Source organism: Mesoplodon mirus (assembly GCF_964341445.2).
Source record: "Mesoplodon mirus genome assembly, chromosome: 1".
In the NCBI taxonomy this organism is placed as follows: Eukaryota; Metazoa; Chordata; class Mammalia; order Artiodactyla; family Ziphiidae; genus Mesoplodon; species Mesoplodon mirus.
Window position 1 is genome coordinate 20535432 of NC_138976.1, and position 13999 is coordinate 20549430.

The 13999-nt window shown below is 54.8% G+C and overlaps 1 protein-coding gene across 13 annotated transcripts in view; it reads right to left on the reverse strand.

Annotated features, from left to right (window-relative positions):
• Positions 1–13999, reverse strand: part of RGS3 (regulator of G protein signaling 3) — a 160276-nt gene that overhangs the window by 80719 nt on the left and 65558 nt on the right. For 10 of the 13 annotated variants that reach the window (XM_082613111.1, XM_082613101.1, XM_082613113.1 and 7 more), the window contains 4 exons: positions 7532–7613; positions 6675–6780; positions 5541–5892; positions 4599–4638 (listed from right to left, as the gene is read on the reverse strand). In XM_082613111.1, coding sequence (XP_082469237.1) covers positions 4599–4638; positions 5541–5892; positions 6675–6780; positions 7532–7613 — 580 coding nt within the window. Of the gene's footprint in view, positions 1–4598; positions 4639–5540; positions 5893–6578; positions 6781–7531; positions 7614–11546; positions 11744–13999 lie in introns of those variants that run through there. The other 3 variants (XM_082613102.1, XM_082613108.1, XM_082613103.1) reach the window with 2 other exon arrangements.

The following is a 13999-nucleotide window of genomic DNA, read 5'->3' on the forward strand; positions in this document are numbered from 1 at the left end:
ACCCAGGACCCGAATCAGACCTATCGGCTTGGCCTCGTACATTTAAAAATCAGAAAATCTCTCAGATTCGAAACATCAGAAGATCTGACCTCACCGGGCCCAGAGTCCCACATCAAACAAGCCATCAGGTGGAGCGTCCCGGGTGACCGAGCATGTGTGAGCCCCCGTGTCCCCATTCCCGCGGCTCCCTGTGCACAGCCGGCACCGCTGGCCCGTTTCGTTGCCCCCCAGGTCCCGTGAACAAAGGGACTGGAGGTCATGTCTCTGCAGTGACAGCAGAGACAGTGGGCTTTCTCAGGATGCGTGGGGGTCTGCCTTCCACTAGCCAAGGGAGCTGGAGCGGCCTGGCTCACTGAGTCAGTCTGGGTAAGGAGTGGCACCTGCCGCTCCAGCTCCAGGGGAAGAGCCCCGGTTCTGAGCCAGAGGGCTGCGCCCAAATCCCACTCCGCTGCTCCCCAGCCTGGCGACCACCAGAAACTCACGTCCCCCCTCAGAGTCTTGGTTTCCTCACTGCAAGTACAGTACCAAGCTCATGGGGTTGCTGTGAGGATTCAATGAGACGCTCCAAGTAAAGCCCCTAGAATAACGCCTGGGACCTGGTAAGCGTGCGATAAAAGTGAGCTGCTAACTTATCGTGGTTTTGTTGTTGTGATTTCTCCACTTGGGAAAGCAAGTTAATCAGATACTCCAGGGACTCTGGGAATCCTAGGCTTCATCGCAGCCAGGAGGTATTCCCCGGCTTGGCTATCAACTCACAAATTATTCTCATCAGAAAAGGGGGAGAGAGAGAGAAAGAGAGAGAGAGAAGAGAGAGAGAGAGAGAGAATGAATTACCCCCAGGGAAGAGAGCAGAGAGCTGCAGGGAGTCCCTCTATAAGGTGACACAGCAGGACACACAACCTCACACTGAACAAGGGGTGGCATACACATCTTTATCATGTCTCATCCAATGGGCAGAAGAGCCAAACACAGAGTAGCTAAAAAGTCAGGAATTCTTGGACACAAGCAGGTAGGAGACAAACTCCAGGGCATTCAGACTCTGCACACACCTGGGCCCCCTCCGAGGGTCCCTGCTGTCAGGTGGGCAACTGATCAGCCCTCCCTGACCTGCATGCGCAGCCCACTGGGGCCCAGGTCTCCTTCCACCACCCCCAGTCCTGGCAGCCTGGGGGTGAACAGGTGGCCTGACCCCAGCTACATCTCAGGGAAGCTCCCCACCAACGCGTGGCCCACAGCCTCAGGGGAAAAACTCAGCTCGGAAGGTTTCACACTTGCCTCCTCTACCCACCCCATGCCCCTTCTCACTGAGCAGGGTGAGAAAAACAAGTCAACCCACACACACAAGTGACCACTGATCACAGCAGTATCTTGGGGCAGCACTCAAACCATAATAACCTAAACCACTTCCTGCTTCTTCATGGAGTCATTTAAAGAAGAGTAGAAAGAGCGTGAGCCCAGGACAGGGGCGGGGGGCAGATGCATGGAAGTACCTACCCAGCTCCTTGTCTGCTCTGGCCCCGGACGTCCGCCCCAGAGGGCTCTGTGCTGCCAGGCACTGGCCCCTTTGCTGAAAGAACCCATCCTGGCTCTCAAGCTCTGCACTGGATTTGAGTTGGACAAGACACCTGAACTTGAGCACTGGCCTCCTCAGACACTGGCTGTGTAACCCTGACCAGGTTCCTTCCCCTCTGAGCCAGAGTTTTCTCCACTGCAAAGCAGAGATAATACAGACTGCTGCCTTGCCTGCCCCAGGGCAGGTGAGGGCGCACACGAGAGACCCGATGGGAAAGGGTTTGGTGAATGAAATGGTACCAGGGTATGAGGGCACGAGGATTATAAACCCAAGACAACAAATAATCCACCCGTCAGGGCTGGCATTAGGACAGGGCTGCTGCGCCACAAAGTGTACCATGAACAGGGATCAAAGGGTCAGTCTGGAACTAGACAGTCTAATTTAACACAACCGAGCCTAGACCAGAGAAGGCAAAACCACACAGGACTGACAAGCAAGGCAAAGTAGACCAAACTTAACAAACTTGTCTACTAAATAAAGTAGAGCAAACTTTGCTAATACCAAAATCTGGGCCTTTGCCTGCCCCCAGTCTGACCTTTAAAGGAATCCACTTCTTCCCTGCCCTAGCCCAGCTGCATAGGGCTGTCACAGAATCTTTGCCTTGGGCCTAGAGAGTCATGAATAAGCCACTTGACATACACCTTTGCCTTCAGGTGGGAAGTAGCCCCATTTTATAGACAAGGCAACTGAGGCCTGGAGTGACTGGGGGACTTGCCCAAGGTCATCTGGCCAGTAACTGGTACAAAGCAGAATCAACCCAACCTAAGTGGCATGCCCTCGTGCCCAATCTCCACATACCCTGGATAGTGTGTAGCAAGTGGGCTTGATTTTCCAAAACTGATTTTTTGAAGTATCTTTTTTTAAAAACAGTCCAAGTTATAACCCAGCTACTGAGCTCTGTGAAGGCAAACTCCTTAACTTCCCACCTGCTACCGCTTACACCCTCTGGTCCAAACCCCCATATCACCCCTTAAACACCTGCTTCACTGACCAAACAGTAATTACTCGGCTTTTCTCCTGCTTCCGAGGTGAGCCCTGGCAGCCATCTCCCGCCCCCGGCCGTGGCGAATCTGAGGCTGGGCTGCTTTCACAGGGCAAGGGACAATGCCAAGGGCACCCGCAGCCCTGGAGAACACGCCGACGACAGGCGGGCAGGCACCCCAGGCCCCAGAAGGGCACCAGATCCCATTCTATTCAGGTTGGCTCAACCCACCCACCCTCCTGCAAGGAGGCCGAGCAGCCCAGCCAGAGGAGGAGACAGAGGTCGGCACCCTGGCAACAGCTTTAGCCTCTGGAACCCTGAGTGCGTTTAAGGGAAGATCTGTACCCTGAATTCCACCCCTTCCTCTGAACCCGCAGACCAGGAGCTAGGAATATTTGATCCCTGGTAAAGAGCAAAGATGTCCTTGGATACCAAAATAATTATCATCATGAAGAATAAATGAAGTCAGGTCAAGTTCTTAATATAATGCATTCAAAAGTTACCACTGTTATTAACAGCAGCATCATTTCCTTGCTTGTCCCTCTCCCACAGCCTGCGTGACTCTGCCCTTCTTGGTTTACTAAGTACTGTATTCTCAGAGGGGAACCAAAATGTGGACACGAGTTGGGAGGACACCAAGAGGCATCTCTCGGCCGAGAAGGAACCACACCAGCCTGCCTCAACCCACACACCTCTCCAGCTCCCTTCCCCCATGAGCAGTCTGCAAACCTTGGAGGCAACCAGAGTCACTCCCCTTCAGTCAGTCACTCCAATAAAATTCTGTTGAGTACCTGCTGTCTGTCAGACCCTGGGACCAGCATCAGACACACGGAGGTGAGCAGGCCTAGGCCCTGCCCTTAATGGGGTCACCATTTAGCAGTGACATCTCCACTCTAACCTGATGCAGCAACTAAAAGCTTTCTTAAAACTCAGTGTTGAATCACCATCAGACTTTTCTCCGGAAGGAACACAGATTCATTTCCAACAGACCAAGCCCTAACACCCAAATGCCCCAGCCTGGAGAGAATAAAGATGGCTTCCATCGCAACTCTGAGCCTGATGGGAGCCCTTTTCCCTCCAAAGGGCGCCTGCTCTAAGCAAGCATCATCTTCATGCTACTGACAGAGGGGTACAGCAAGGAAGCAAGTCTGCAAGTGGTTGGGAAAAGGCCATTCACAAAGAAGGAGGTCAAAGAAGGAAGGGCTCAAGCATATCCAAGGTCAGCACCATGGACCACCAGGCAAGGCTGGTCTCAACCTTCCAGATACCACCTGGACTCCAGCCAGCTAGACTCAGGCCAGCGCAGAGGGCCTAAAGGAATGCCCAGCCAACTCCAGCAGCAACACTGATACCTCAGGTTTCCTGGGAGAAGGAACTGGTTTTGAGCCCAGCTTCTCTCCCGGGCCCTTAAAAAATAAGGCCAGGATTTGAAGGACAAAGGAGAAAAATCCCTTCAAACAGCAGACATCTGTGCAATTCAAAGACAGCTAACTTCTGTGTAACATCACTCAGTAAACAGGCTGCTACTCAAAACCATTATCTCCTTCAATCCTCCCAACAACCCTCTGAAGTGGGAATTATCAGCCCTGTTTTATAGATAAAGAAACTGAGGCTCAGTGAGGGGACATGAGTTGCTCAAACTCACACAACTCCACTTTGGAACCTCCCAGCTCCAAATTCCGTGCCTCCCTCCCAAGCTGGCCTGACCACAGTGCCTTCAGCACCTTACATATACTGGTTGCTCAGTAACGTTGGCTGAATCTCAGCTGAATGCCTGAGTCCTGAACACCATCTGTTAGACTGCTCTGGGAAGATGCCCTCTCTTCCTCCTCAGTTCAGGGTCCAAGGAAGAAAGACACTGGTTCAGTGAGGGAGAAAAAGGTCCCAAGAGGAGACAGAGTCTGTGTCAAAATGGGGGGGCGGGGAGGATCTTGACTCTGCTGGGAAGGCCTCCCAACTCAGAGGAGGAGGTGGGGCCCGGCCCCGCCGCTAACCTAGCCTTCTCTCCGGGGCTCACAGGGCACAGCAGCAGGAGAGACTCACCTTCGGGGATGGCATCCTCCTGGTACACAGGCCTCAGCAGCTGCAGGGGAAAGACAGAGAACTACCTCAGCCCCAGGAACGGGGCAGACCACCAGGCAGGCTGCTCAGCCCTGGCCTGGGGATAGGAGGGGAGCACCTCAGGGCACAAGGGCAAAACAGCAGTCCCGCTAACAAGCTGAGAGGGGGGCCTGGAGGGATCACAGAATCTAGAATCCTCCAGAATGTTCGAGTTGAACGAGGCTTTAGCTGTCATCAAGTCTAACCCCTTGGCCAAGTCCCCAACTTCCTTGACAGCAGCTTGTTCCAAAGTGTGTTCTGTGAAACACTGGCACTTGGGACGCTAACAACTCTGCCACGAAGGGTGCACCGTCAGGGGAGTTTGAGAAATGCTCGGTTAAACAAGGGTAAACCACCTTCTTCACTGCAGATGCCCTCAGAGCCTCAAATAGGCTAATATGCATTGGGAATCTCCCAGAAGAGGAAGAGAGTATAAGGTGTTTCTCAAACTCATTTGACCTCAGGAAACTTTCTTCCCAGAGTATCTCCTGGGACTGATATCTTGGGGCACACATGCCGACATCCCATTACGCCGTCTTAGAGCTCCTATGACAGGCTCGCTGCCTACCACGCAGCCCATTCCGCTGCGGGTAAGTGCAGACTGGCAGAAAGCTCTTCCTTCTTTTGAGGTGAAATCTTCTACCGTGTGACCTCCCCTGGCCCTGGATCTGTGCCCTGAGGCCACAAAGACCCATCTGCTGTCTCTGCCCAGGACAGCCCTACAGGACAGCCCTATAGAGGCTGGGGCTAACACGTAGCCCACTTCCCTGCTCCCCACTCCAAGCCCCTGGCAGGCTCCTCACAACACAATTTTGAGTCTTCGCATCTTCCTGGCCTCACTCAGGGACCCATGCCCTTCACCTCCCCTGAACCAGCTGTCCATACCTGGCTCCCAGGGTTCAGCGGGGCCAGGATGATGTAGTTGGGGTCGGCGGGGGCAGTGGCACGGGACAGTGCAGGCAGGGTGTGCTGGCCCCCGCGCTTGGTCACCTCAGTGTAGCGCTCCCAGCCACCGAGCAGCAGCCCATCTGAGCTGTCACACACCAGGTGACAGCTGTGGCGCTGCTCTGGCCGTGCCTGGGCCCCGTGGGTGCAGTTCTTCTCCCGCTTGTTGGGGGGTGACTGGAGGTCATGGGTCGACTTGCAGGACGCCCGCCGCAGGACCCCACCGTCTGGCCCTGGCTTGACCTGGGGTACCATGCGCCACACGAGCAGGATGATCTCGCTGGGGCAGCTCCTGGAAGTTGGAGGAGGTGGGGAGTCACAAAGGGAAGTTGAGTCTGGGGGAGACCGAAGTCAGCCACGGTAGGGGCCTGCGGGGGCAGAGAGGAAGAGAGGGGAAGAGGGCAGGGAAGCCCCAGTGCCAGAGCAGGAAGGGATGCAGAGGCCATCTAAAGTAGAGACAGCAAAGGGGTCCCTTAGGTCGACTCTAGTTGACTGGCAGAGGCTGGGAAGGACACTGAGGCCAAGGCCAAGTAAACAAGAGAGAAGACCAAACTCAACTAGTGATGTGCCTCCTGACACAAAGTATTATCAAGGAGGACCAAGCAAGCCACGGTCTGTGTACAACCCCTCATCCAGTCATTCTAGAAGCAAACCTAAAATGGGCCACGAGGGCTTTAACCCAGAGGGTCGAAATTTAGGGGACCCCAAAATTTAAAGAATAGCTGTTTAATTGTGCCATTGAAAATGTTCGCAACATCTACGCATCCTTAGGAAACCAAGGGCTTAGCTCTGAGGTAGCAGAACTAATGAGCTAAAGTAGAGAGCGACCCCCTGGAGCTGCACCAGGAACCACAGGGTCTGTTTGAGAGCTTCTTCCCCGCTGTCTGCTCTGGGATCCAAAACTGCTCAGAACCTGAATGAACCTTCCAATTTCAGGCCAAGAAACTGATTCCCCAAGGAGCAAAGTGAATTGCTCACAGCTGGGAAGGAGGCACGGGCGAGGCGTGTGCCCAGGTCTGGGGAGGGGAGGTGCGCCTCAGCCCAAGGCCCCAGGCTGCCCGCCGCCCCTGTCACCGGATCTCGTGTGCCAGCTCCACGCATTTCCAGTGCTCCACGGGCCTCTCGTTCAGCTGCAGCACCGTGTCCAGCTGCTGCAGCCCTGCCCGCTCTGCCGGGCCCCCTGCAGGGACAAAGAAAAGCCACTCAAGGGCTCCTAAAGCCCAGAACCCCCTCAAAAGCCCCGGGGTCCTTTGCTTCCACAGTGACCTTGGACAAGGACCGCTCCCCTCTGTTTCTTCATCTGTGAATGAGGGGCCGACCTCGGGGACCTTGAAGGGAGGCTCCCCTTTGCCCTCACTTCCTCCCTGCCCGCATACCCAGTACTGGCTGACCTCTCTGCTGTCCACCTCCCCGCCAGGCCCCCCTCCCTCCCCAGGGCCTCCCACCCCTTGAGAACCCTTCCTTGCTGCCAGGCTCACAGGCAATGGGGGCACCCAGATCACCATGTCCCAGCTTCTCCACTTTGGATGCTCACTCTGTGACTAGAAGTCTTTTCTTTGTGAAAAATAGGGGGGGGATGACTATTTTTAAGTGCTAATCAGGCTGGAATAGGATAAAATACTGGTTCCAAATCGAGTTCATAAATGACTCTCATTTTCCCATGCAGCCATTACTGAAAATATAGGTTTAGTTCCTGTTTGAAATGATTGGGAAACAAAATATAAAAATCTATTTTCATTTTGATTAAAAACAAAACAAAAAAAGAGTAGGTGTATTTTCATAGACCTCACTTTCATCTGTGCTCATTTAAAAATATTATTCTTCTCGTGTTGAAAAACCAGGACACTTTGCTCCAGTTTAGGGCTCCCCTTCCAGTTCCAACATCTTGTTTGCAAAGCCTCGGGCTGGCGTCACCCGAGACACTCACTCACCAGAATCCACGGCCTGGACTCGGACCGGAGAGTCGCAGCAGATGGTGAAGCCGAAGCCGTCCTTCCCCCTCGGGATGGTAATCTAGGACACAGCCCTGCCCAGTTACTCCCAGAAGCCACGAGGCTGCTGCCTCTGCTCCAAGGTCGGGAAGAACACAGTCCCCACCCCAGAGCCACCTTCCTCTCCAAGGTTGCTGGAGCCAAGAAGGAGGCTGGCCGGCCCCTCGCTGTTCCTATCTTGGCCCAGGCATCTTGAGCACTGGGTTGTGGGCCAAGCAGGAAGGCTGGGAGCTCAGGAGGTAAGCCAGGCCCATGTGGAAGGGCCCAGACAGAGCCTTGGAGGGCTGGATCTCGCCTTCCTCGGCCCTGGCAGACATGTGGCCTAGACCTTTACCCAAGGGCCCACTGCACTGCACGTCTCGGCCTCACCTGTGACCCACTGCCTGCTCAGTCCCTTCTTCCCTTCCCCAGGGGTTCATGGAGCATCGGCCCAAGGCTGGACCCATGCTGAGGGCCCAGAGACAAAGCTGGCCTGTTGGCTGCCCTCCCAGAGCACAGGGGAGGGACGACAGGGATGCACACACTCACCACCTCAGGCCAAGGGGCAGGGGACACGTGCTAGGGGTCTCAGGGCCGTCCACCGCCAGGGCCTCAAGGTATCAGTGAGGGCTCCCGGGTGAGGGAGCAAGTGAAGGCACAGATAGGCTTCCTGGCTGAACCTGAACTAGCCAATGACCTCACTGTGCCTGCTGCAGCCTGTGTACGTGGCAGGTGCACAACCCCTACTTTCAGAAGTCCCCTGAAAGGGCCCTGCCATCTGGATGCTCTTTTCAAAGCAACATGCAATTACTGAGCTCCTACTGCATGTCAGGCTCTGCTGAGGTACCAGGTCATGAGGCCTTGGTCTCTGGCTCCCAGAGGAGCATGAGGGTACACTGATCTCTCCAAAGCAAAGCAGGTCATGAGAAGCATTACAGCAAAACGTGAGGATGGTGCTGGGAAGAGCCCTTTGTGCTCTGACTTTAGATGACAGGCCTGGAGCACAGCAGGAACCAGCAAGTGCTCCGCTAGTGAGGACAGCGCTTCAGCCTCCCACCAGCAGCGGAAAGCTGGCGGGGGCGGCGCGGTCCGCTAGCTCAGTGCAGTTCTACCCTGCTGCATGCCCTCTCTGTGCACCCCCAGTTAGGCTTTGGAGGGGTGCAGAAAGCCCAGCCCCTGCCCACTCAAAGAGCAATTCCAGGCTGCTCAGAGCAGGTGTATGAGAGCAACAGACTAAGGCAGCTGAAGTCAGAAGAGGGGTCTGGCTCCCTGGATGTGGCGTGGGCCCCGGTGCAGCACGGGGTAGGGCACCCCAGGCAGGCTGAGGAAGAAGTCAGCTCAGCAGCTCTGAAAGAGGTCAAGGGCCACCGCCTCGTTAGGAGACGGCTGTCTCCTTCCTTTAGGGGTTACCTCTTCCAGGCTGGGTGCCCGGCATTCACCTGCCAGCTGTCCCAAAGGCCAGGCATGGGAAAGGGGAGGGCCAGGGAGCCCAGGGTGACCCAGGCCCTTGGATGCTGCTGGGGAGGCCCCTGAGGCTCTGCTTCCCACCAGCCCTGGGCCTGGATTCAAAGCGAGTTTGTAAAACAGGAAATCTGACAGACAAGGGGAAGGGGCGGGGGGGGGGAGCAGGAAAATACCCTGTTCCCATAAGAATTCTGGGAAAACACACAGCTAAGACAGGAAGAGAAAAAAAAATGGAAAGAAAGAAAGAAAAACAAACTCTGGAGTGAGCGCGGAAAGCCCAGACTGAGGCCAAGGGGCGATGACAGGAGCCCGGCCCACTCCACGCAACCAGCAGGGCTTTTAGGGACCTCACAGCCCACCCTCAACCCAGGCAGAAGCTGGGATGCCAGCATCTTGCTAGCACTTCCCCAGTCCTATCCCACCAAGAGCCACGGCCCCTCCTGCCTGGGGCACAGCTCTGGAAAACCAGTCCCAGCACCCAGGGCTAACAGTTTGGGGACTGGCCTCAAAGCTGAATCTGGAGAGAAGGAGGGTGCTCCAGAAAACAGCCTGTTCCCCGCATCCCGGTGGGACTGTGGAAAGGAGACCCCTCTGCCTTCCTGGGCACCAGCCTAAGCAGAGCCAGTCCAGACAACAGTCCAGGCCAGCTGGGGGCTGGGAAGAGGGGAAGAGGAGACGGTGTTGGGAAGCAAGCCCCGCTCCTGCTCAGTGTGAGGGGGTGGGACTGTGTGAAGAAAGCAGAATTATGCTCTGTCCATCGTGACCACGACCACGTTGAGAGGACAATGTCCAAAGAACCTGATCATCACTGCAGCCCTGAGGGAATGCAGGGCTAGTTTTAGTATGCCCATTTTACAAAGAAGGAAACTGAGGCCTGAAGCAAGTAAGCTCTCAGCCCTCCTCTCTGACCTCAGGCCTCAGGGTCAGGAGGCAAGGGAAGCAGCCCTGCCCTATCTCTGAGACCTCAGCAACTCCTGGCAGAGGCCATCCTTCCTGGGGTGCTTCTTGCTTTTTCTCGTCCAGTGCAGGAACTGTTACTGCTCTCAGATCTCACCCATGCCAGCATCTCACTTCTGCCCTCCTGCCTGATTTCTGACCCTCTGTCATGCCTAGACTTCAATCCCAATCCCTAAATGCCACAGTTATTGAACTCCCTGCACCAGGCACTTCATACACATTCCATTTACTTTCACAGCATCGTCACATTATCACCCTATTCCACTGACAGGAAGACTGAGGCTCAGGGAGGTAAACTGCCATGCACAAGAGTCAGACCTCAAGAAGGGCAGAGCTGGTTGTGAGCCCGGGTCTGGCACAAAGCTGTTGCTCTCAACCCCGCACTACTTTCTAGCAGGGGGTCCGTCTTGAACTTGAGTCCCAGAGCCCCAGGCCCGGACCGCACTCATGCCTGGTCCTATTCTGACTGAGAGTGTCCCGGTCCTCAGGCCTGTAGTGCCAAGTGACCGAGGACTTCTCGACCTCCCATCCAGTGCCCTCTGTGCCTCACCGCCCCGCCATCCAGTTGCCAGTGTCGCAGGGGCTGCTCTGCAGGCTCCAGGAGGGCGGGAGGGCCCTGAGAGCTGGGGACTGGAGAGAGAACACACGTGTCCCACTCACGGTGCAGGAGGCCCCTCTGAGCATCTCCCTGAGACCTAAGTCTGCCTGTTTGAAGGAGTTCAGGACTCAGATTCCAGGCTGGTCATTAAAACACAGAGGGACTTTTCTATACTTTTAAAATCAGAACCATTCCAGAGTCCCATCAGCTTGGACATTCCCAAAATCTGGACATCCCTTGCCTTCACCCTGTCTGACACCATGCCCTTTTTATAAGAAAAAAAAAATGTCCCTCATAGTTCCAGAAGAGTGTTGGGGGCTAAGGGATCATCACTCCCACTCTGCCCCACATCCCGAGACTGGAGGCTGAGGGCCAAGCCCTCTCCGTGAAGTTGGGCTCTGGAGCCAGAGGACTCCGGACCCACCTCAAGGCATCACAGCCACCCAGGAGGAAAATCATGTGTGCGCACATATACGCAGACACATCCTACCTCGCTCACAAGCACACACCAACACAGGCTAAAACACAATCACACCTACACAATGTAAGACAGGCGCTGCCGTCCCATCAGAAGTAGGGAAAGTTAGCAAAAAAACACAAATCCAGCTGCTCAGCAACCTAGCCACTTACAATCTCAGGCTTGGGATGCTCTTTTTAACCCACACTCCTCCCAGATAAAAATGACAGAAAATCAACTAGATAATCTCACCATGGACACCACCCAGTCAGTGGTTAGGATGGCGAAGAGCTGGCCTCGTCTGCCCCTAGAGAGGGGCGGCAGGTAAAGGCCACTTCGGGGCCAGTTCCTGCCTCTATCCTCCCCCCCAGATCACAATGAACCTGCAAGGGGCCAGGAGGAGGCAAGGAAGGCCTTGTGGGGAGACAAGTCCTGCTCGGTGAGCCCACACCCGACCCCCAACGACACCCCATGCGCCCCCCAAGGGGCCAAGCACCCACCTGGCGGTAGCGGCGCTCCGAACACACCTTGCAGAGCCCATTGAAGCGGTTCATGGTTGCGGGTCCTGCCTCGACTGCCGCCCCATGAAAACCCGGCTCTCCCCCCCAGCAGTGGGAGCCCGCACTGCGCCCCGTCAGCCTGGCATGACCGCCCTGGGAAGCCCGCCCCGCAGAAGAATGGCAGGAAATCACCTCTCACCTCCCCAAGCCCTGTCTGTGCTGTGTGCCTCTGCACGATAAGCCCGAAGGCTTCCTGAAACCTCCGAATGACAAGGAAGAGGGAGAGTTTTATATTAAAATTCCTGTCAACTAGTTAGTATTCCCCGGGCCCCGGCGGGGAGAGGGCGCCTTTGTTCTGGCTGCATTCTCCGCCATGGGCCACTTTGTGATTCCAGTGTTCTCACAAACACCCCTGGTTGGAGGAGAACCCAGGCAGAAAACACGGCCCACTCTGTAATAACGCCGCCTCCCCTTGCAAATCCCACGATCCCGGGTACAAATGCAGGGAACTAACTCAGCCTAAGAACCTAAGGATGCTTTGCACCCACAGACATCCCACGTCAAGACAGCAAATACAAAACATTTGGAGTTTGCCTGCCACTCAGAAGCTACTTAAAAGTCAGTTTCCTCATCCATGTACATGGGCTGCTTTGAGGATCTGATGGCAGACCATAAAGTCAAGTTGGGAAGGGATTTCCAATCACTAGATAATCCAGCGTCCTCTTTTTACTGGTGAAGAAGTGGGGGCCTTGAGCAGTTGAGATCACACAGCAGGGTGGGGTGGAGCTGGGACCAGAGCCCCAGTCTTGATCCCTGCCTTGTAGAGCAGTGCCTGGTGAGCCTAGAGCCCCTTCCACCAACCTCAGAGCCCCTGAGGAAAACTACCCAGCCACTCACATCCTTCATGCCAGAGAGTGTCCCTCGGTCCAGCCCAGCTTTCATTACTGTGACAGTGGTCAGGCCACCCAGGTTTCTAAGCCTCCATCCCTCCGTGCACACAAAGAGGGAGTTGAACAGGTCACCTCTCGGGGTTCTCCCCACTGCCCTAACCAAGCCTCTGACAATCACCCACACCTTGCTGAGTCCTATGGACATCTCTGCGTGTGCAAGCCAAGGAAAATCAAACGCGCCTCAGAACAATGCCCCCAGAGGTCAGGGCCTGTGTGCACAGCCCAGCACGAAGTAGGACTCTCCCAGGCCACCTAGAAACCTGCAGTGTTGATGTCCGGGCAATTCTCACAAATCCCAGGGAGACTCCCTGGTCATTGTCCTCTCTGTGCTCGGCATGTACAGAGAGAGGGAGAAAGGCCTTTGCAGCTCCCCCACTGAAGCTGGAAGAAAGCTTTTAAGCTTGTAATGAAGCTACGGAAAACAGAGATCCAGCAAGTTACTCTAGTACTGTACTATACAATATGGTAACGATTAGACACAGGTGCAATTTAAATTTAAATTTTTAAATAAAATTTAAAATTCAGGTCCTCATTCATACTAGCCACAATTTCGAATGCTCAGTAGCCACCGGTGGCTAGTGGCTGCCATAATGGGTAGTGCAGCCCTAGCCTGTACGCTCTGTGAGGGCAGGGATCTTTGACAGCTATATGCTGGCACCCAGCACAAGGCCTAGCCCATGCAGATGTTCAATAAATACTTAATGAATGAGTGAATGACTTGAGTGAATGAAAGGGGAAATGTCTTGTAGATAATAATACACCTAAGGGTCATATATTATCATGGAAAATATCACTGTCGTATTTTCCCAACTAGGCCACTTGCAGGAGACAGCCATACCTGAAGCCATATTTGCTGGCTGTGTGGCCACAGAGAGTGACCTAACATCTCTGAACCTTACAAGTCTCAGTCATCTGTGAAATGGGTAGTAACAACCCCCTCAGAGGTGGGAGTGAGGGTCATGTTAGATAACAACCGAGGGGCTACTCAGCACTGCAAGCTTGTTTCTCCCTCTCTCAGTGGTTAGAGAAAACCAGAGATCACCTGCCATGGCCTGCAAAGGGGCAAATTTGGATGAATTCCCCAAAAGCCCTATAGGAAGGTTCCTCTCTAGCTTCAAAGCACTAATGAAGTGAGGACCCATCGGTCTCGGGCTCAGACTCACAGCCGCTCCCTGATATCAAGGGGGCCAAACCGGAAGGGGAATTGGGCCACAGTAGCAGGGGAGGCAAGGGGCCTGAGGGGGCCTGCAGGAAAGGGAGGACTTGGCTTCAAGAGACCGAAAGTCAGTACAATCCAGACTCCTCTATTTCCAGGGGCCAGGGCCCGGCGCTCTCCCCACTCCTGCCCCAAGCTTGAGTAGCCCGAGAAAAGCACCAGAAATAACCTCTTAAAAATGCACAACTTGCTGAGTTTCTAAGCACCAAGTGAATCTGAGTCTCAGGCACCAAATGTTGCCCTTGTTTAGGGGTCTCCTGGGCCAAGGGACTGACCAGAAGCAGGTT